The following is a 23,764-nucleotide window of genomic DNA, read 5'->3' on the forward strand; positions in this document are numbered from 1 at the left end:
CAGCATGAAAACTAGAATTGTTCAAAACTACATGTTGTAAAACCTGTCTCTCAGGGATCTTGTCTCAAGTTTAAACTGAGGTCTCCTGAAGAATTGTGAATAAAACCAAACTGAACCAGGTAACAAATAAAAGGGGGAAAAGTACACACTAGAGTCAATGCAGCCAAACGCACGCAAAGCCTGCCACCTCCTACAAGAAATAATTTTTGCCACTGATTTGCCCACTAACCACATAACTGTCCTAAACACAAAAACACTTGAGATTTTTTTTTTTCTTGCCCAGAAGTGGTTTCTGAAAAAGGATAAATGCAGTTTGACATACATAATTTAGTTTGCAACCGACCACGAAGGGGAGAAGCTTGGCAGGGTGGGGGTGGGGGTGGGAGGAGGGGTAGGCATGTATATATATATATATATATATCCACGCTGTAACAATCTGATCAAACGCCACTAGAACAGCTGAATCCTTCTGAAACCCTCAAAAGGCTCTACAGTCTGCTGCAAAGTTAAAGGTTCTTTTTCTCCTCCTCCCACTTAACTGACCTTACCCCATCATCACCTCAACGTTCTATTTCACCTTACGTTCCTAAGTGCAAAGGTGCTCGGCAAATGAAAACTCGGTAACACCCTGACTTCTAACTCTGGCTGCAGTCCTTCTGCAGAGACTCCTCAGGCTGCAGAGGGCTGTCGCCTTCAGAATAAACAAGGTTACGCTGCAATGTCAACAGAACACTTTGGGGTCAGTGCAGCGATCCGTCAGTCAAGCTTCCAGATTTCTCTCACAGTGGACAGGGCCGCATTTCTCAGAGGGGAATCAAGTTTTGTTCCACTCATCACTACCACCAAACAGCACAGCACAGGAGGAACTCGGTGGTGCTCATTACCAAAGACAGAAGAAAGCGGGTGTAACTGCCAATGGGCTGACATTAGCAGGAACCTCTGGTGAAGAGACTTAGCTCAATTATAAACGCAAAGTCACTAGGGATTTTTAATTATTAAAGAGTAAACCATATGCTAGAGTAACAGAAGACAACTCCGTAATCAAGAATGGCAGGAAATGGTAGTTCTTAATCTGTTTCTATTCTTTGACACTCTGAAGACCTCTTCCTTCCAGAAAAAGTTATATGCAAACTAACAATACATTGATAACAATGATGTAGCTAAACACACTCCAACTACCAAATTCCAGTGTTTACACAGCTAATTAGGAGATACATACGTATATCTATATGATACATATACAATATACACGTGAAGTTTTAGATGAATACCAGCTTTGCTCCGGACTTGTTTTGACAAACCACTTAGTTTAAGTGTCGATTTCTTTAACCATAAAAAAAATGTCATTAATCAAAATAGACTTAGAAATGCCTATGAGAAATGAGGAACTATCATTTATAATGACAGTAATTCTCTTTGGTTTGATGGCTCTTACAGAAAGCACTCAGAAAAAAAGATGTGGCCAATGCTGGTGATAGGGGCAGTAGAAGTAAATACCCTGCTTTGTTTTTCTTTACCCCCCAAATAGCCAGTTTAGATATAATGAAACATGTACTGGTCCAGGCCACCCATATGTATAAAGAAGTTGTACCAAAGCTTTTCAAATTTATAAATCTAGGACATTTCATAGACGTCAAAACTTTAAGACATTACAATATTCTACTGTGAAAGCCTAAATAAATTTAAAAGGAAACAGAATATTGACTCTGTCCTCATCCTAAATCAAAACCATAGTAACAAGTTGGTCTAAAAAAAGTGAATGTCAAGACCTACAACCACATCAGAAGGTACAGCTTATGAAGGCATTTTCTAATTAAAAACAAAACACAACACAACAGACATCTTTGCATTACGGAGATTAAGTACTAAGTATTACATATTTTAGCACCAAAAATAATAAAAGGATTTAAATACTATCCTAGGTTTAGAATTATAAAAGTCTGACTTTTAAAAAGATCAACACAGATTCGCTTTTTCTATAAATGGTTCCAAGCAACACATACCATGATATTTTCCAAATGCTAAGTGCTGTAGCTCCTCCCTTTCAGAAGTGTCTTAAATCAGTCTTCTTGGAATGGCTATGGCCAACACTGAAGTTCAAGTTTTAAGTCAACACCCTCACTACTGTCGTATAGTGTATACTGTGATATGGAATCCACACTATACGACCTTCCAACCATTCTCTACCCCTTACTCTATGCCACCCAATCTCCATGCTGCTGCCAGATTAATCCCTCTCAAGTACAGGTCTAAATCATATCACTTACTTGAAGAGAGAGAGAGAGAGAGAGAGAGAGAAAGCTTCAGTATTTTTTCTCCTGATTAGCTAAAATCCCTAGCATCATTCTAGCATTCAGGACTCTCAAATATAGTCCTAAGCTTCTTCCTCACCCTATAGTCAAACCAAACTGCACTAGGCCATGTTTCCCATCGTATTTTGTCTTGGCTCATGTGGCTCGTCTTGCTTCCCTATTCCTTCCTTCACAGGCCCATCTAACTTCCCAGAAGCTCAGTAATGCTTTGCTGGATGCCCTCAGGTGCAGTTTCCCCCTGTGGAAACCTCAAGGCTCCCGTCGGATGCAGTGGCCTGGTGTGAGAGCTGGAATGTAATGCTCTTCACCCTACAGATTCCAGGATAGTGGGGCCTGTCCTACTTACCCTTGTCATCTTGAAACCTGCCTCATGACTGGGAACTCCGATTCCTTCGAAAAATAAATGTCTAAGGAGATTACTGAGGCCAGAGAAGCATCATATTAAAATGTCGGTTTATGGTTTATAGAAATATCATTAATATAAAAGTGTCCCATCCATAACAGATTATGTTCCAATTCACCATTTCAGTTCTTCGCAATCTTACAAGAAAAGAACATTAGGCCTCATATACACAGCATAATCTGTTTCAGAGAACTGGTTTTTATCCATCCAGTTAATTTATTTATGAAAGGAAGTTTCTAAGTCTTTAGAAGGTAAAGAAGATACCAGCTTTCAGGTTGCTATTAACTTGGTTGACCCTATCTTAAAGAACTCTAGAAGAGCAAACTGGTGAATACATGAGTAAAGGCACTGAGAAGGTGGGCAACTTGGGCCTGTGGAAGGAACACTGGGCGGCAGGAGCCCTGGGTTCTGCACGTGACGTGCAGCCCAGCTCATTCAACTTGCCTACGTCTGGTTCCTTCACCTGTGAAACAAGGGAATTGGATTTGCTGAACTCCAAGATCCAGTTCTAACACTCTGCGCTTCTAGAGGGCCAACACATGACTTCCTGGGTAATTTCTAATGAGAAATGTGGCAGAAAACAGTAACTCCCTGCCATATTTAATCTCTCAATTTTGTGGGGGAAAAAAAAAAAAGAAAACCAAAGAAAAAAAACTTCACAGATCAACCTAAAAAGGCCCACATGTTTCAGGGTTATTGCATTTTCAAAGAAATCTTCAAGTTAAAAAAAAAAAATTTAAGACAAACCACCCACAAAAAAACAATCTATGAGGACTAAGAAAAATAAATCTAAGAAAAACAAAACTATGCCCTCCAAAAGACCTCATATCACTAGTAACTGCTAAGTAACACTTTAAAAAAAAAAAATGAATTTCCTGTTAGACATTTAAAATGCCTAACAGTTAAAAAAAACTGTCAGGCAGGCAGTAGGAAGGAGTAGTATAAAATATTTCCTTTCAAGTTGTTTCTGGATCTCTAGTCTAACAAAATAAACTCAGGTTCCAACTACAGGGAAACGAAATGTAAAAACTTCAGCATCCCCGGCACAGTGAGAAGCCAGCACACCAGGATACGTGCTCCGTCCTGTCAGCCTAACTTAAACTCTCCAACAGATGTCGCTGCACGGGCTTTCATACAGGGGGATTCGTGTTCTTCCCCAGTCAACCTCACGACTTGATTAACGTGAAGCCTCTCAGGATAACTTTCCAGGTTTTTCTTTTGCCTTAAAGGCTTCAGACAGGCGGATTTGAATGTGAATCCTCAGTTTAGGTCCTCTCAGCTTCCAGTTTGGACTTCTGAGTTCAGAAGTGCCACCACGGTGCTGGTGGCTTGACCGTGTCAGTAACTAGGGGCTACCACACTCACCTGGAACAAAAGCACTTTACTAAAAGAGCTCTGCAGGTGTTTTCCTAAGATGCTGGAGGGAAGAGGAAATGTTTTCTAGAAAATACTAACAATTAATTGAAATTGAACCTCTATTTCCCACCTCCCCACCCCAATCAAATTGAAAAAAACTATCAAAACACAGGACCTGGACTCTTCATTACATTATCGCTAACTCTGGATTCAGCTGATGAGTCTTACCTTCTGATGCCTTGATCACATATCCCCCCTTCTTCTCACCGGGAGGCACATTCAGGAGCTGCATAATTCTGTCAAGTAGCCCATGGATGATCTCAAATCCAGGATTCTTGTTGTAATAAACAGCACAGAGGTGCCTGTAGTTTCTTGCGCCTACATCTGAAAAAATAAAAGAATTAGACACAAGGCCATGGTGACCATAACGTAAGAAACTCCTATGGGGCTAAAAAGCATCTTTATGAAACTTAGAGCTAAAGCAAATACTTAGAGTAAATTGGGGGGGGGGGGGGGGGGTGGGGAGACCGTAAGTTCAAAGAGTCAAAATTATATTGTTTAAAGCATATACAGGGACATCTGGGTGGCTCAGTCAGTTGAGCATCTGACTCTTGATTTCGCTCAGGTCATGATCTCACGGTTTGTGAGTTCAAGCTCCGCATCAGCCTCTACGCTTTCAGTGCAGAGCCTGCTTGGGGTTCTCGCTCTCTCCCTCTCTCTCTCTCTGCCCCTCCTCCACTTATGCTCTCGCTCTCTCTCAAAATAAATAAATAAACTTAAAAAAAATGTTTAAAAAAGCATATACATTGGCTGGAAAACTATGAAGCGATTGCTTCTCGGCCTTTTGGCTAAGATCAAGTGGAAAACTGAAGCGAAAAAGGGAGTAACTATCACAAAAGTTAGGACAGTGGTTGTTTTAAGTAAAGAGAAGTGATAAGATGGGGAAGAGCCTTACAGGACGCTTGAGATACTGGCAATAAATATTCTATTTCTTAGTTTGGATGGTTTATAATCTTTTCAAATCATATGTTACATATATTCTTCACAATTAAAACATGAAAAAAAGCAATATAGGAGGACAAGAACAACACTGATGTAAATGTAAGCCAAAAAACTCTCCACACAGGAAACAGAATGAAGAGAAATATACCTAAATGCCAACAGAGATTCTATCTGGGCAGAGATCATGTTTACCAAATTTCAGCTATTTTCCAACTGTTCCTTGATTATACATATTATTCTACTTTGAAAATCAGCATTTCCAAAATATTTTAAGAAAGATGTGCAGCAACCCAAATAAACCCTGACGGTGAGTGGATAAACAAAGTATGGTTCATCCATATAGTGGAATACTACTCAGCAATGAAAAGGAACAAACCATTAATAGATGTGACCACCTACATGAATCTCAAGGGCATTCTACTGAATGAAAGAAGCCAGTCTCAAAGGTCTACATACAAGGCCATTTATAGAACATTCCGGAAAAGGCAAAACTATAGCAACTGAGAACAGACAGTGGTTGCCTGGGCTTAGATGTGGGGGAAAATGTAACTCCAATGGCACAACGTGGGGGGTTTAGTGGCAACAGAGCTGTTTTGTGTCTTGTAGTCATGGTTACAAAGATATGAAACTTTATTAAAACTCCTTTTTAAAAAAAGTGCATGGCATATAGAGGTAAACTCAAATTCAACAGTGAGCATTTAACTTGAACAGATACATATTCACTTGTGGCCCTTTAATTCTGAAGGAGACTGCTGCTCTAACACAAACATCGAATGCTGACTTCATTTTGCTATTCAAATTAGGGACAGAGAAAAAATAAAACAATGTCTACCTGGGGGAAACTGAAAAATAATCTACTTTATATTCTCATGGAGTGAGCCAAAGTTCTTCCACAGATTTATTCCCATAGCCACGACTGACAAAATACAAAATGTCTTCTACCTTCCAGATATCCAAATAAAACCTGGGTATTTTAAGACACTATACGACTAAAGTAATAAAAAAGTGAGCACATAAATGGGGTGAAAAGGAAAACTCACAACTGATTACTATGTGCCAGGTACTTAGTACCTATCATTCTTCTATAATCTTACTTAATTTTCAAGACAATCATGTACAGTGGGTTTTATTACCACTATAAAAGGGGACAGGAAAAGTTAGATGGAAAAACAAAGGCTCAGACAGATTTTACCCAAAATGTCAAGCAAACTGGCTGGAGCTAACTAATTACATAGCTAATAAGCTATAAAACCAGGATATGACTGGGAGGGTCTGGCTCTAAAACACAGGCTCTTTCAGGGTGCGTGGGTGGCTCAGTCGGCTAAGCATCCGACTTCAGCTCAGGTCATGATCTCGCGGTTTGTGAGTTCGAGCCCCACACAGGGCTCTGTGCTGACAGCTCAGAGCCTGGAGCCTGCTCCGGATTCTGTGTCTCCGCCTCTCTCTGCCCCTCCCCTGCTCATGCTCTGTCTCTCAATAATAAACGTTAATTTTTTTTTTTTTTTTTAAAACACAGGGTCTTTCTAGTAAACACTGCAAATGTTGAAGTCTCTAAAGGATTTAGAGATTTCTTAATCTCTGAAGCACTTAGATGAAAACATACAAGCTTAATACAAAGATGTACGTTCTTAAAATGGTTTTAAGAGGACACGTTTTAGTATTCTCATGTGTTATTTGTCAGAAGTCCTTCAACTGAAGTTTCAAGCCATCAACAATACTGTAACTCATGGAAAGAAAGCGTATTCGAAGTGACACTTCTGACTAAATACAGTGAAGAAATGACCATTCTTGCCATGTAACATTTCTTAGTGCCCACTAAGTTCAAGGCACTCTAGTCTATGTATCCCTGGAGGGAGAAGGTCAAAGCCAGCACAAGGCCTGCACAGACTAAACCCTCAACAATTAATTTCTGAATAAATGAATAAAGCCCAGAAAGGGGACACACACACACACACACACACACACACACACACACACACACAGAACAATTAAACGGGGCCAGGCCCAGACAGTGGGCCACATTCTCAGTCCGCACAGGAGCCAGCTGCTGGAGGAAAGGAGTTCTTCACTGTTGTCATTCTCTATCATTTCTCTTTGTGAGAATAAAGGAATTTGGTATCTAAAAGCTATAATTGAAGGTGTAAGAATAAAAACTAGTATTAAGACCAGGCAGGCATAAAACCTCACTAAACCAACCACATGCATAAACTAAAATGAGGGGCTTGATTTCTCCGTCGGAACACACACACGCACACATACACCCGCATACTCCCTGAAGGGAAAACAATGCAATGAAACAGAACTAAATTATCCCTTTCATATTACTGACTTGCTCCTGGGTATCTCTGCCATGTGGTACCCATTTCTTAGTGTCACGTGCTTCCACTTTAACCCACAGACATGTATTCCAACTACTTTGTTGTTCCACTTTTGCTGGGAGAGAAGAGCCCAACAGTAATGCCAGCGTTCAGAGAGCTTAGCAACATAACCTGAAGCTTTGTTTTGGTAACCTCGGTGCCTTGGAATACCTCTTTCCTGATCTCCAAACCATGTAAAACTTAACTTTTCTGATAAGAGGAGCAACATCTGCTTTAAAGACTTCGAATTAAGAAAAAGCAGGTCGCGTGATTTTGATGATCAGAATGATGAGCTTACAATAAAAATTACATGCCTTAAAATTATATTCTATTCAAGAAAGGTTTCAAGATGTTTGCATAACGCACGTACACATACACAAATATGCTATGTATTTTTAGATTCAATTTTGCAATATTTTTAAGAAAAGCCACAGATTTTTAGGGCCTTATACTAAACCCACTGTAAGAATTAAACTATTTAGATGGTCCTTCCAACTCCCGCCACGGACTGGCCTTTTCCTCCACATCTCCCCAGTGCTACCACTCCCTCTGGACTTGCTTCCTCACATCTTGCTAAGATATTCCCTCTACTGTAGCCAAATTGAATTAAAGGAGGAAACGACCACATATTCGGTTCCACCCATTCCTCCCTGGAGAAACCGCCAGGTAGAATAAAATTCCGTCTCCTAGTATTTTGCACCAAGGGACCCTCTTACATCACAGGAAGTTCCCTGACTACATGCCGCAAAATAAGAACTATTTAAATTTCATGCCAAAACAAGCGTTTGTTGGAAGTGCCTCAGTTCTTCATAACTCCATTAACAGACCTCTTGTGTTAGGCCATCAAACAATTCTGCTTCTTCAATGGGCCTGCCAAGTATGTCAGCCTAAATTACCAATGCATTTTGCAGACTTCAAAGTACTGCCTGGAGAGGCTGATCTAAACCACCCGAAAGAGGGGATGGCTGGCTACAATTCTAGAAGCTGAAAGAACATGCCAAATGATTTTTTAAAAGAGGAGGAAAAAAAGTGGTACATGATGTCCCCCAGTAAAGAACTATTAGCTACAACTCAAATTATTCAAACAGGCTCCTGCTCAGTGTAGACCGTCTCTCACCACGGTACGAAAAATAAGAAGCAAATTACAGGTGTTAGGTTATTATATATGGACAGACTGTAAAAGGGCAGAGTCTTCAAGGGAACAATTCCGCCTCTATTCTCAGACTCACGTAAAGGCCCAAATACAGATGCTAGGAGAAAGCCTACTGAAAAACCAGAGGTCGACACTGAGCACTGAGATTAACAGTCTGGTCAAGGCAGAAAACAAAATGAAGCACCTTTGTTTTTAATCCATTCCACCCAATAAATTTCTTTAATACTGGTACCCAAGAGACTATAGTTAATGTGGCAAATTTTGCATATCTCCTGAAACATGTCGATGTAATATTAAATGATTCACAAGAGCTACAAGAATTATGTGAAGACCTACACCTTAATACCTACCTGACATAAGAAAACAGGAACATTTACACACTGGTGTTAGGGCTGCAAGTTTATAAAAAAAATATTTTTTTTTTAAACGTTTATTTATTTTTGAGACAGAGAGAGACAGAGCATGAACAGGGGAGGGGCAGAGAGAGAGGGAGACACAGAATCTGAAACAGGCTCCAGGCTCTGAGCTGTCAGCACAGAGCCCGACGTGGGGCTCGAACTCACAGACCGTGAGATCATGACCTGAGCCGAAGTCGGACGTTTAACTGACCGAGCCACCCAGGCGCCCCAAAAAAATCCTTTTTGGAAGACAATTTAAGACAGCAAAAATTTAAGGTGCATACCTATGGACTAATTCTATTTGTACAAATACATATTTGTATAAGGGTACAAGGATACTCATTACAACAGACATGTTAGCAAAAACCTGGTAGCAATCTAAATATTCATCTTAAGTCTGAACAAACTATAATACAGCCACACAATGGAATATCATATAGACATTAAAAAGAATGCAATGGACAGAATGTGTTCATAGGCAAAAGTACATGATAGGAAAAGCATAATTCAATTTTTTAAACACTAGAAAGTATTTATATGTATCTATGGCTCTACAGAGAAATGTAAAACACATGATTGCATATGCACAGGAAATATACAATAAGAGTGTGTGTGTGTGTGTGTGTGTGTGTATACATTGTAACAGCATATACACACACACATATACACATAAAACTATAAGAGTAGGATTAGGAAGAAGTTGGATATGTATTTTGTTTTTTATTAAATATGAAAAATAAAATTGCTCTTAATATGTATTTGTGAAAGTTCTTAAAGATACTACAAATTTTAAAAACAGAAACCTTAAGGGGCGCCTGGGTGGCTCAGTTGGTTGAGCATATGACTTCGGCTCAGGTCATGATTTTGTGGTTCACTAGTTCTAGCCCCATGTCGGGCTCTGGGCTGACAGCTTGGAGCGTGGAGCCTTCTGTGGATTCTGTGTCTCCCTCTCTCTCTGCTTGTACTCTGCCTCTCTGCCTCTCTCTCTCTCTCTGTCTCTCTCTCTCTCTCAAAAATAAATAAAATTAAAAAAAAAAAAAAAAAAACAGAAACCTTAACAGCAATTTTCCTTAAAACTTCTATATTAACACACCAAAGTATGGATTTTTTTTTTCTTTTTTTAGATAATGCTGAAAGCCAAAACATAAATGTGAGGAGGAAAAAAAAATCTATGACTTTCTCAATGCATGCAGGAAAAAGTTATAACTGTGGGTTGCCTTTTAGTTAACATAAACCTGGAACAGATTTTTATCTATTAAAAAAATACAATATGCAATGCATGACAGAGCACATTATACTCACATTTGCAGATTTTAACTATGTGGAACCAAACACACTAAAATAACTTTCCATATTAAAAATGATGTTATTTACAGTTAAGATGCCATCATATAGGGGAATGATGCTACTTCAAATACTGTCAATGTCAATGTTCCTTACACCCATATTTTTTGAATTATTAATTGGAAATTCTACATGCCAAAAACATGAAGTAGTAAAATTAAATTAATCCAGACTGATGACATAAGCTTTCTTCAGAAAACCACATTCCACATGTGGATGCTAGATAATCTTCCATTATTTGATGGCTGCAGAATTAATGAACAATTTCTCAGAGCTCAAGTATTTCACAAGCTCATAATGAAAACGCCTCTATTGAGCTCTTTATCAAGCAAAGAGTTATAGAAAAAACTATAAATATCTGGCCTCCGTATTCAGTAGGTTACAATATAGACAGATCCACGAACGGTACAGAGGAAGCTGGAAGAACAAACCAAATCACAGAACAGTGAATTAGTTGTGTTCTACACAGCCTTGGTGGCCCAAGGAGGAAAGAAGAACAAGAATCTCATGTACTGTGATTAACGCTAAAAGAGATTCTGGATTTCCACATCTAAACAAGTCAGGGTCAGAAGACCATTCCGATTTAGAAAAGCTACGGAAGAGTGCAAAATTTTAGACACCACTTGAACATTCGGGGGAGGGGGTGGGCGGGGGCAGAGAAAACACAGCTCGTACCAGGACTGTAACGATGCTCTGGAGAAAGTAGGAGTGGTCTAAGCAAGAAGTGAATGAAGGCTTTGAGCCATGCTCGGGCAAGCGAGGTCCCCGGAGCCCTCCCAGTGTTCAAGGGCCTGTAACCTGCTCCATCTACCGTAATATTAAAGCCCCAAAGCCTTCAAGTGCAGTAGCTCAAACTCAAGTGCGTGGCGACGTGATCATCAGGATTCTCCATAGATGTGACTGAATCATGCTAAACCTAAGGCACCTTATACCCTTTACGAAGCCAAGCCAAGCCATCTTGCTGAGGTATGGTTTCTTTTAAACTCAGACTCAACCCAGCGATGTGTTCTCTACCGCCACTTCAGTGAGCTTCTAGGCATTTTGGCAGCTTCAGTGACCATCATGAAATAAACTGTGATGGCAGAACTCAATCTGCTTTTAATAAAAAGCCAGAATGTTGGGCTTTGCAAAATCCAATTGCTTTTCTGGGCATAAAGATTAGCCCAAGTTAATTCATAAGTAGGTCCTGGGCTCCTCTAAAGTAATTTACTCTTGGGACGGCTGGGTGGCTGTCGGTTGAGCATCCAACTTTCGATGTCAGCTCAGGTCATGATGCCAGGGTTGTGGGAACGAGCTCCACGTCAGGCTCTGTGCTCAGAGTGGGGCCTGCTAGACATTCTTGCTCTCTCACTGCCCCTCTCCCGTGCCTGCTCTCTCTCTCTCTAAAAAAATAAATAAATTTACTACTTTGTTCATAGTTTAGTTTATATAGAGGGAACTATGAACAACTGAAATCAATAACTCACAGCAGCCTGATTTGATAGCTTCAGGGTTGCTTCTACCGACTTCCGTAACACAGCTGAAAATTCACCCCACACCACAGTCTGCATTTAACTTCATTCCAAAGACACATGCCATTCTGCCCAAAAGGAATAAATCCGCTTAGCTGCTTGAGTCATGACTAATTTTTAACAATGGTGCAGCAACTTTGGATCCTACAGCTCAGTAAATGCAGTGGCTGGCTCAGCCTTAAAGAGCCAGGATATGTTGGACTCCACACTGAAGTCTTAATATTTGAGAAGTGTGTCTGACTTAGTTGCTCAACAGGAAGCTAGCCTGATAGTCTCACAACATGGACGGTCAGTCAGTGAGTCCACACGAGCAGAAGAAAGTGTCCAATGAGGTCAAGAATGAAAACATTTCATTTGCTCTTACAGAAACGTAAGAGTACAATATGTACGAGAGTACCGGAACACAGGGCGAATAAAATTGGTGGGAGGCATATAATAATCCAGCACAGATTTCTTCTTCATTTCCATTGAGGAAGATACACCTGCCTATACAAAACTGACATGAGGCTGGAATTCGGGGTTTTACTTAATGTTACAAAACAAGTCAGTGGTGACTGTCAATCCTTCTCTGTGCTATCAGGATCCCTTGTACATTCCCTTGGAGCACTATGTATAAAAACCTATTTACGGGGGGACACCTGGGTGGCTCAGTCAGTGAAATGTCTGACTTCAGCTCAGGTCGTGATCTCGCAGTTTGTGGGTTCAAGCCCAGCATGGGACTCTGTACTGACAGCTTGGAGCCTACAGCCTGCTTCGGATTCTGTGTCTCCCTTGCTCTCTGCCCCTCCCCTGCTCGCACGCGCACTCTCTCTCTTTCTCTCAAAAACAAATAAACGTTAAAAAAAATAAAAAAATAAAAACCAGTTCATCTCCCTCAAGACTGGCAACTCTTTCTCTTATATTCCAAACAGACCCTGCAAAGAAAAGGAACTCAAAGACTCTTCGGGGGCGCCTGGGTGGCTCAGTCGGTTAAGTGTCTGACTTTGGCTCAGGTCATGATCTCACAGTTCGTGGGTTTGAGCCCCACGTTGACAGCTCAGAGCCTGGAGCCTGCTTCAATTCTGTGTCTCCCTCTCTCTCTGCCCCTCGCCTGCTCACACTCTGTCTCTCTCTCAAAAATAAATAAACATAAAAAAAAACAGACTCTTCTACCAGTGCAATGAATGAGATGGTCTTGTTTACTCTTGCCATACATCCCTACCTTCTGAACTTTGGGTACAGCACCCCCCGCTAATGAAAATCTGGGATGTTTTTATATTACTGGAAAAGTTCTCTATCATTTCATTTTTGATACTCTAGATTTTTCTTCTTCAAAACAGTGTGACTATTTAGAAGGAAACGGCTAACTCCGACAGAAAAAAATGCTTACTGGCTTGAAAGGCAGTAAAAATGTATGTGCTCAATTCACTGAGGAGAAGTGGCTGATGAATTACTGAAAAGAAAACAACATTCCTGTTTTTAAGTAAATAACCCCCCCCCCCAGTACATTTTGGTTTTTCATGCCCTAAAATAAGAAGATAGAATACAACAGAAGAAAACCCAATTAAATCAAAAGTTAGGACAAAAACGGAGCCCCAAGGGCGGCAGCAAGGTGACATTAACCCTTTAATGGCTGGACGCTTACAAGTCATTCTCATGGACAATCACCACAGACCAGGACGATAGGTACCTGGCCTCAGGGACTGCTAATACCCCGCCAGTAAGAGCAGACACCAAAAGGTGCCTATTACACGGCCAGAACTTTTCAAAACGCAAATTCATGTAATCCTTACAAAAATCCAGTAAGTGCAACCATCATCCCCACTGCTACAGATGAGAAAACAGGCACAGGGAGACTGAATAAATTGTCGGAGGTTGAGCAGCTCTTAAGTGGCAGAACCAGGACTCAAACCCCAAAACGCTGGCTGTACAGTCTTGAATCCATGGAGCTGAGCTGCCGCCGCTACAGGGTCCTCTGCGTACCCCCAAATGACAAGCAGGGGGTCCATCTGCACATACGCAGAATAATCCATCAGGAAAATGACTTGCTAGGATAAAAACTCCGGGTCTCCCTCAAGAGGAAACCTACTCCAGAGGGTGAACTTACTGAGCACGCCTCCCTCCTCTCATTCCTCAAACCCCACTGACGGAAAAGGTTAAAGACAATAAACCAGAATGGTGCGAGATAACAGGCCAATGTCTTATCAGATGAAAATGGCTCCACGGGGAGAACAGCACAATAATCACAAGTAAAAACCGGAATAAAAGGTCTGCTACAGAGATGAAAACTACTCTTTCTGATGACACGAAGTGTAGCAGAAATGCAAATCGGAGGTGACAAGTATACAGACTGACTTTCTGGGGTTATCGCCAGGGCGATGTGTTACGTGACGGCCCAGAGCGCTAGCACTGAACAACAGCTCGCTCGCTCTCAACAGGCGGCCTTCTCTCCAAGCGTGGTCCTCGCTTGCGGAGTGGAGTCTGTGCCTGGGCCTTCCCAGAAACGCATGAAAGAAAAAAACAGCAGAGACATCCCTACCAAGGGCTGCACCACAGCCAAGCGCTCTGTGCTCACAGCGAAAATGTCCTCGCGGCAATCGTGGGGACCTCAGCTGGCTCCTCACCCTCCAGACTCCGAGCCGCCTGCTTACAAGTGTGCCCAGCCCTGAAGCGCCCTGAGGGAGCCCCTGCCATTAGGAAAGAGGCCTACCGCTGAAACAGTATTACAACACTTTTGAGGAAACTTAGTGTAACTGACCTAATCCTATACACATCTGTAAATAGGTTGGATCACCAAGGATCAAAACATACAATTCAAAGAGCCAAGACGAAAGGAAAGGAGTCAAAATTAACAGAAAAACCTGACAGTGAAATCATAACAAATTCTCAGTTATCTGTACCGATGGAGGATTTGAGGCACAAGAACCCTCAGAACTACTTAGAGCCGGCACGGAAAATGTTTTGATTTCTACCACCAAAGAAAACTGACACACCACCCAAAGAAAATGCTACGCAGACTGATATTAAAATAAACTTTTATTCTCTAAGGATATATGCACAGAAACCAAATTCTGGCCTTAGCTTGAAGTCCAAAACTTATCCAGCCTTGGGCAAATGAACACTTCCCTGTCTTAATTTTCCTATATATTAAGCATGGACAGTGTTTTTGGCCCCATCTGCCTCAAAGAGATGGATTAACGATCAAAAGAGAAGAATTATGTTTAAAAAGATTTTGAAAAGTATAAAGTACCATCCAAATGCAAGGTGATGCCGTTAGCCGAAGACAAGGCTGCACACCGGGAAGTCGATGGAATCCAGCTTCGGCGGAAGAGTTTGCTACAAAAGGTTCACATACCGTCGGCACGGACGTGCCTCTCTAGTGTCCATTTCCTAAGATCAGCTGATTTACAGCCAACGGTTCTCAACTACTCTGGGCGGTCAGAACAACTGCCATATGATCCGCTCCAAGAGAAACTGAGGAAAAGGCCTTTGCTGGTGTCAACAGATTCAAAAGAAAACACGGAGTTCTGCAGTCTGGGGCGAGGCTCCCGAATAGAACACAGGATCTGAACAGTTAAATCCAGGGAACCAGAGAAACACTGCCAGCAGCTCAGTCATTTGATGGCACCGCTCACCAAGAAATGATCTCCTATGCAGCTCCAGACTGACCTCAGTCTGAAGACAAAAGTCTGAATAAGACTGACATCCTTGGCAATCAGGTTTAAGCACTAACTAAATACAGGTTTCTTCAGGAATCTCTGAGTTCCAAACGGTGGACCAAGCAACTGGCTGTACTAAGAAGTCCAGACGACACTCGAGACAAAACCTGGTAAAACGTGTACAATAACTAGTACAAGAGTGACAGTGAACAGCCACTGCTAACTAGAATGGCAAGGTATCAAGTACCTTAAAATGACATGCACATAAATCACAGGATATAAGGAAATGTTCCGTAGTACTTTTTTGAATGTTTCTTTTTGAGAGAGAAAGAGACAGAGCGTGAGGAGGGGAGGGGCAGAGAGACAGGGAGACACAGAATCAGAAGCAGGCTCCAGGCTCTGAGCTGTCAGCAGAGCCTCATGCGGAGCTGGAACCCACGAGCCGAAGTCAGATGCTTAATGGACTGAGCGACCCAGGCACCCCTCAAGTTGAGGTTTTAACAGGGTTCTTCATAAATGTTAAGTTCTTTACGATTTGCTTTCCATTTAAAGAAATAAGAGAGCAACCAAATATTTGAATAGCTTCCTTGGATGGATTCATATCAATCATGAAAACTAAATTTATGAAACAGACGGGGAAATTTAAACACGAGCTGGGTCTTCGATGATAAAAGAGTGTGGCTTATTTTTTAAAAATCAAGAGTGGCCTCTGTTATCTTTTAGAGATACATTATCTTCTAGAAATACATACTAAAGTGTTTGCTGATGACATGACAGGATGTCTGGGAACTACATCAAAAGAACATGGGGAAGCAGGCTGGAGTACAAACAGATGAAAGACTGGCCACGTGCTGATAACTGCTGAGCCGGGCGCTGGATTCACAGGGGTCATCATACTGCTTACCTTTTAATATGCAGGTGAAATTTTCATAATAAAATGCTTTCAGCGGGACTAAAAGGGGACTTGTTCTTACCTCTGCTAGAATCTTTTACTACAATGTCAGAGATTTCAAACAGTTTCAGAGGAAGGGGCATCTTCCGATTCGCAGCTATGGTCTTTAGGAGGCCAGGAAGAAGGGTAGTGCGTGCCACCTACAGGAGAACACGTGAAATTGCATTGACCGAAGGAGAACCAAACCGACCTGGTGACAAGGCCAGAACTCAACAGCTTCACAGCAAGACTCTTCTGGAAAATGCAATGCCTAAATATCCAAATCATTTTTAATTTTCAATTCCAAGACAAAAACTTAAAATATTCTGGCTTCCAAACTTAAAAAGTGAAAAGTCACAAAACTTGATCCCAAAATGAGAAACAAGTATTATAAATACAATGCTTGTATCTAGGATTGGTTATTTAAGACTTCAAATATATAAATTTTCATATCCTGCTTTATTTTATAAAGAAATTGAAGGAGATTACAAGAAACCGAAGTATTTATATAAGTTAAATCAGAATCAAATTCTTAAAAACCAAGACCAGGGAAAATGTAAATGCAATTAAAATACCATGACAACGAGAAAAAAGAACACAAATACGTAAGCACTAAAAAAAATTATGCAGTTGCTATGGGCAAGCTGTGACTATAGTTTTCAGCTTCGTAGCCAAAGAAATACAACCAGACATCCTAGTTCTTAAAAACAAAACAGCTTCCCTACTTCTGTCTCAAATAAATTTCTCATTCTGAGCTCAAGGAGACAGGTGGGCTTTTGATGCATCACGTGACCAGACCAGTTTTATGAGCAGGAGTAGGAAACCGTCATCAAGAACGTGGGCTCTGGAGTCAGACACCAGCACTGCCATCCTCTGCCCAGACGACTGCGTGAGCTCACGCTGGTTTCTCGGCTTCCACTCCTGCTACCTTACGGTCTGTTCTCCACAATGATCCTTAAAAGCTCAAATCAGATCAGGAACCTCCCCTGCTCAAAAATCTAATAGGTTTCCACCCAACTGTGAATAAAACCATGCCCTACATGGGGTCCTTGTATCTAAATCTGGCCCTGGCATCCTCTCCAACTTCAATACACGCTGCCCCCACTGGGCATACCGGGCTTTGGCCACACTCCGTGGAAGAGCAGACTTCCACCTCAGGCCTCCACGCCTCCTCCCTACCTCCACTTCATACGTTCTTCCTCTGGACTCACATGTGGCGGCCTTACTTTCTTTAGGTCTCTTCTCAACAGGTCCTCTCCCACAAAGGCCCGTCTGTCCTGACCACCCTGACTAAAACAGCAGCCCCTCTGAGATCCTACAGGCGTAACAGTAATAAGCCCCTAAGACTTGCTAGTAGAATGTGTGTTGAGGAAAGAGAACGGATTTCCTATCAATCTCACTCTCGCAATTGCTGCGAGCAGCCTCAATCTCGGTGCTTTTCTAAATACTGCTCACGTTCGCGAATGGAGAGAAAGTGCCCAAGCCAATCAGAAACAAAACTGCAGTGTTAAAAGAAAGCTTAACTTACTGTAATACAGACAAGCTTCCTGTGTAAATAATTTTTCTTAGGTTCCCCCCCCCCCCATTTTACAGATAAGCCTTATTTGCTTGTTTAGAAACTCAAACGGCAATACAAAAAGTGAAAACTGAATCCAATCAAACTTCTACATCTACCTACCGACATACTAGAAATGTAGGGGACCAGTGGAACGTATTCCACAAGATCTTAACTGTGGGAACTCTACAGGACAAATGACCCCGTTTCTTCAACAAATAAAGTGAAAGGGAGAGAGGAAAAGACAGAGATGGCTAGAGGAGCAATCTGTAAATTAAAAAGACTTAAGAAACACATCAACTTTGTACAAACATTTGAATGCCAAATCAAACTATTAAAAAACTTGAGACAACTGGAAAAATGTGAACAATGATTGGCTACTTAAGGATACTAAAGAATACTATTGCTGACTTGGGGGAATGTGGTAACGTTCTGTAATTTTGTTTATAATTATAATAAAAATTTACATGTTTTAACTAAATGACATTTCTTCTTATATCCATTCTCTAACATCTCTGTGAGAAAATACCCCCAAATTAAGAATTATGCAAGAGAAAGAATGGGCTTAGACAATAAATGGGAGTTACAAGTCCACAAACAACTTTACATTTAACCATAAGCAAACAGAAACCTGTCAGCCCCATGAGTAACGGTAGGATATATCTGCTAGTAAACCATGAGTAAACTGCAGAATCTGTCGAATCCAAAAGACAGCCTCTCATCTAATGTATTTTATGCAGAATTATTGATTCTGAAAGTGTGCTAAACCACTACTATTTATAGTGATATTTAATGTGCTTCTGATTTGTTTTCCTCCCACTTACATAGAAAACAGAATGTAAACCTAAAGAACATTACCTCATCTTACATCTATCAAGCTTGATAAACAAAACTGGGAGAAAATGGAAAACCTGGAATAAACGCAAATAAAAACCCAGTTAAGATTTACTGAAAAATCCCTGTACCCAAATGATTTTGAGTGTCTCCTATTAAAAAGAACACCATAAGAGAGAGCAGTAGAAAAGCTAGTGGGCCTCAAAGCAAACTTATGATCACAATCTTTCCAAATTGGCATAATTCTTCAAAGTTCTGACACTGAGTATCGAGAAACAACTCATGTACTTGGTGCATGTTATTATCAATTAGTTCTTTAAACAGCCTTGCCCTAATCTACCGCATTAGTGGGTAGCCCTATAGATTAAATCTAACTTTAAAAAAAAATCTAAATTTTAACATTTTTAGAACTTTAAAAATTTTTAGAATTGAGCCTTCTTTTACAGATGTGAAAACCACAGAACTATCTCAAGAGTTCACATGTTATTAACAGCATTAATTTATTTGAAAGCATTTCTTCCCAATTCTAAGATTCCCCTTGATTCCAAACCCGGTTAAAGAAAAATCATCAAGAGGGGCACCTGGGTGGCTCAGTCGGTTAAGTATCCAACTTCGGCCCAGATCATGATCTCACAGTTCGTGAGTTCGAGCCCCGCATCAGGCTCTGTGCTGACAGCTCAGAGCCTGGAACCTGCTTCGGACTGTTTCTCCCTCTCTCTCTGCCCCTCACCTGCGTGCACTCTCTCTCTCTCAAAAATAAATAAAACGTTAAAAAAGTTTAAAAGAAAAAAAGAAAAATCATCAAGAATTGCGCCTGTAACCAAAACAGAATGAGAGCGAGCCAGTATGAAAGAGGGGAGATGGTTTAAAGTCATTAATAAGCAAAGGTATCATAATCTATAAAAGAGCGTTTCGAGGTAATATCATAGTCTATAATGTAAATCATTTAACACTTACTAAGGTAGTATCATTCGCACTGACATATTCCTACACCCTATGTGAAACTGCCATTGAACTAAAGGATTACCATGAAAAAAAATGGAGACGGCTTAGTCAAAAACTGATGTAGCAACTAATTTCAAAGTGAATGACTTCATAGAGGTACTGTGAATAGTTACTGACTCATTTACTACAAATGGGTAGAAAAGATGAAAACTTCAAATAGTACTTAAAAAGTCAACTGATCTGAAAGGAATGAAATGGAAAGTTCAGGTAAGACTGGGCTACACAGCACAGAGCAAGCAAAGACCCACTGTACATCAATCAAGAAAAGATTACAAAAAGGTGTTAAGAATTTGTCAACAAAGTATGCAGGAACCAACTATCCTCTATCCAAGAAGAGACTTTTAAAAAGCTCTAAGACTTTGTTATCTGAAGTATAATAACTTCTGTACCACCTCTCAGTATTTACTCAGACTCTTAGCTACTTAGAATTCTCACCTGGAATTCAGCTGTCTTAGGATTACTTATGTGGACTGCCTTTGTTGCAGAGATGTCCGAACCAAGTTTATCAGCAATATCTTCTTGGGAGCACTAAGAAGTACATACAAAATAAATAAGGAAAAACAATGACTAAATTGAATATACAAAGTATTTAAGGCTATAAGTCAACTTATGGTCTTGTAGCAATGTACATTCTCTGTATAAAGAAGTTAAAAAAAAAAAAAAAAGAATACATGTATCAACTACTTCAGGGTCACAGCAGATATAATTTCACATTAACAGTTCTTTTACAAGGAGTTCTATCTATGATACAGAGGCAAAGTAAGTTTTCCACATGTTGATGGTGCTATAACTGTATTTGGGCCCTTCCTAAGCTAGCCTCTCACTTACCAGTCTAGTCTCTTACAACTAGCTACCCATTCCCTGAATCTTACACTCTTCCTTCCTTCCTTTTACCCTAAGTGCCTTCCCCCAACCTACCTACTACCATCCCCCAACAGAGTTCTACCTCTTCCATAGATGTATTCCTAGTGACTCCAACTTCTCTCTCCTTCCTTGGTGTTTCTATGGCTTTGTTTTGATTACCATTATAATGTCTGCTAAATACATACTGACTTACGGTAGAATGACAGGAGTAAGAGCAGAATTCAAGCGGCCTGAATTCTGCCCAACATTCTCTCTACTTGATCATTTAACTTCTGTGCATCTGTGCGTGATAAAGCTCTGAGGAATAAACTCTTAAGCACTCACCCACCAAACAGAGAAAGAGGCTGGTCACAAAACCAGGATGATAGGCAGAAGGTATGAAAATAAAACTATTAGATGCATTACATCTAACAAATGAGTTAACAAGATAATGCAAATAAAGCACCTGGCACAAACTAAGCGCTCAAAGAAATATTAACAGTGATGCTTAATAAATTACTAAGAACAAGTATCACATATTAATGCTAACTGCTGCAAAGGAGTTTAAAACTTAACATGAAAACTGATGTACCATCAGGGTACTGAACTATCTCCAACATTAGGTGATGTTGCCTAATTGCACTATTTTACCAAATGGTCTTCAAGGGCTAGTTAGTCTGCATTTCTCTTGGGGGGAAAAAGAAACACGGATGGGCTCAGATTTTATGTCAATGCCAGTTCTAATGATTCTTGCCATGCTCTCTTGGGAGGGATACTGAAGCCACATCCAGGCAGAGCAGAAAAAAGCTCCCTGATCTGCCATGGCTGCAGAGGTAGAGAATCATGGCAGGCATACTGGGAATAATCAAATTTTCTCTACAACACGGAAGTGGTTTTATAACAAGATATAATGTGATGAATTAGGAAATGCAATTTAAATAATGCAATCTACTCTCAAAAAGAACTCGTCTGTATTAAAAAAAAAAAAAAACATCGTTCTGCACAGCAACATAGGTAGGTATGTGAGTGACCTTGTACTTTATCACAACAATGGAGGAAAACGGACTGAGATTAGAGCAGTTTAAACACTACTTCTGCAAAAAGGCAGGGAAACACACATGCCGAAGTCTAAACAGCAGTTAGTTCTGGGGAGGAAAATAGGGTTAGAATCCAGAGGGCCAACAGAAGGGAACAGTTACGGTTTACTCTACATGGTTCTGTACAGGTTTTGAATCCTTTCAAATCAATCCTATATCACTTCATTTAAATTTTTTTTTTAAGATTTATTTATTTTTGAGAAAGAGCATGAGCAGGGGAGGGGCAGAGAGCGGGGAGGGACGCAGAATCCAAAGCAGGCTCCAGGCTCCAAGCTGTCAGCACAGGGCCCAACGTAGGGCTCTAACCCAAGAACCGTGAGATCATGACCTGAGCCAAACTCGAATGCTTAACTGAATGAGCCACCCACCTGGGTGTTAAGTGTCCGACTTCAGCTCAGGTCATGAGCTCACAGTTCGTGGGTTCGAGTCCCGCGTTGGGCTCTGTGCTGACAGCTCAGAGCCTGGAACCTGCTTTGGATTCTGCATCCCTCCCCCATCTCTGCCCCTTCTCTGCTTGCATTGTGTCTTGCTCTCTCAAAAATAAATAAATGTTAAAAAATAATTTTTAAATAAAATAAAATGCAATACATTTCTTGGGGCACCTGGGTGGTTCGGTCAGTTAAGCGTCTGACTTCGGCTCAGCTCATGATCTCAAGGTTCATGAATTCAAGCCCCATGTCAGGCCCTGCGTTGACAGCTCAGAACCCGGAGCCTGCTTTGGATTCTGTGTCTCCCTCTCTCTGGCCCCTCCCCAGCTCATGCTCTGTTTCTCTCCCAGAAAGAAATAAAACATTAAAAACAATTAAAAAAACAAATATAAAATCTAAATAAAGGACTAGTGAATCAGCAAAATGAAAATGTTGACCGACAAGATACGTGAGATCCCTTCCCCTGTTAGCATCCTACAAATACAAATGCTCACTGAAAGGACCCGGAGAGGTTGCATCTCCCTCTCCCCACATACGTAGTAGCGTAGCCCCCACTCCTGCCTTCTGTAAATACAACACTGAGAAGTCTATGTCTGGAGTCGAGTTGAGGGGAGAAAACGAATTAGTTTTGTTTTCCTTTGGTTTGGGTTTTGCCCTACGTCATTAAGCAGAAGCTTGCTTGAATACTCAAGAACCACACTGTAGGCACCACATAAATGCTCAGCAAGAGAAGAAGGAACTATAAACGGCATACATATTTTATTCTTTTCAAATGGTCAATCTGCAGGGGGAAGGGGATTTCCTTCTATTTTGTAATAAAATTCATTTCCTGATTCAAGCCTTTTATGTCAGCTTTTCAACTCAAAGCAAATGTTGTGAACATGTTCAAAGACCAGTTTAATGTGTAACAGTCCACAAACCCTTAACCAGGGCGGCATCTAGTGGGCACAGACACAACCAAATTAAGACTAAATATTCTAACTTCATCAGTCTGGTTATGAAATTCATTGCGAATTCAACCCTTAACATTTCCATGCTAATAAAAAATACACAGTTATCTGTCATTTAAGACTGTTTTGTCCTTCATGATTTTCAGTGACTAAAAAGAAAACATTTCTTCACTAGAAATTGTACGTTCTCAAGTGAAAACATTTTTCTAGAACCTGGAAATGTTAGCAGTCTGGCTTTTGTAAGTTCGTGTCAGGAATCGGAGAATACAGTAATTCGGGGATTCGCTGTCAACAATCAGCTGCACAGAAAAGCACACAGGACATACCAGAGCAAAGGTAAGCGCTTCGGTGAATCCGGCGGCCGCCATGTCATACCGTAGGAGCTCTGTGAGCTTATTAAGAGGAAACTGGAAGAAAGATATTTCACCTCAATAAAATGTCCTACTAACAAAAGGTTTAAACAAAACACGTCATTAAAAGGAAAACCCCCTCCCATCCTAATACCGCTAGCACCCCCATTTTAGCCCTCCCCACCGCCCCACTACCCCACTATTCCTACACAGATGTACAAACCCCCGCTTGACCTCTCCCACACCAAACTTCTGCCTTCAGGCCAGGTTGAGGAAATGAATATCCCAGTTCGAGAT

The 23,764-nt window shown here is 40.8% G+C and overlaps 1 protein-coding gene across 1 annotated transcript in view; it reads right to left on the reverse strand.

The window, feature by feature from the left end:
* FARSB (phenylalanyl-tRNA synthetase subunit beta) overlaps positions 1 to 23,764 on the reverse strand; it is a 73,497-nt gene that overhangs the window by 21,579 nt on the left and 28,154 nt on the right. The window contains exons 14-17 of the mRNA XM_042950282.1: positions 23,444 to 23,524; positions 20,235 to 20,327; positions 16,449 to 16,566; positions 4,300 to 4,455 (exon numbers count right to left, since the gene is read on the reverse strand). Of these exons, the coding sequence (XP_042806216.1) occupies positions 4,300 to 4,455; positions 16,449 to 16,566; positions 20,235 to 20,327; positions 23,444 to 23,524 (448 nt within the window). The remainder of the gene's footprint in view (positions 1 to 4,299; positions 4,456 to 16,448; positions 16,567 to 20,234; positions 20,328 to 23,443; positions 23,525 to 23,764) is intronic.

This window comes from Panthera leo, chromosome C1 (assembly GCF_018350215.1).
Source record: "Panthera leo isolate Ple1 chromosome C1, P.leo_Ple1_pat1.1, whole genome shotgun sequence".
NCBI lineage: Eukaryota > Metazoa > Chordata > Mammalia > Carnivora > Felidae > Panthera > Panthera leo.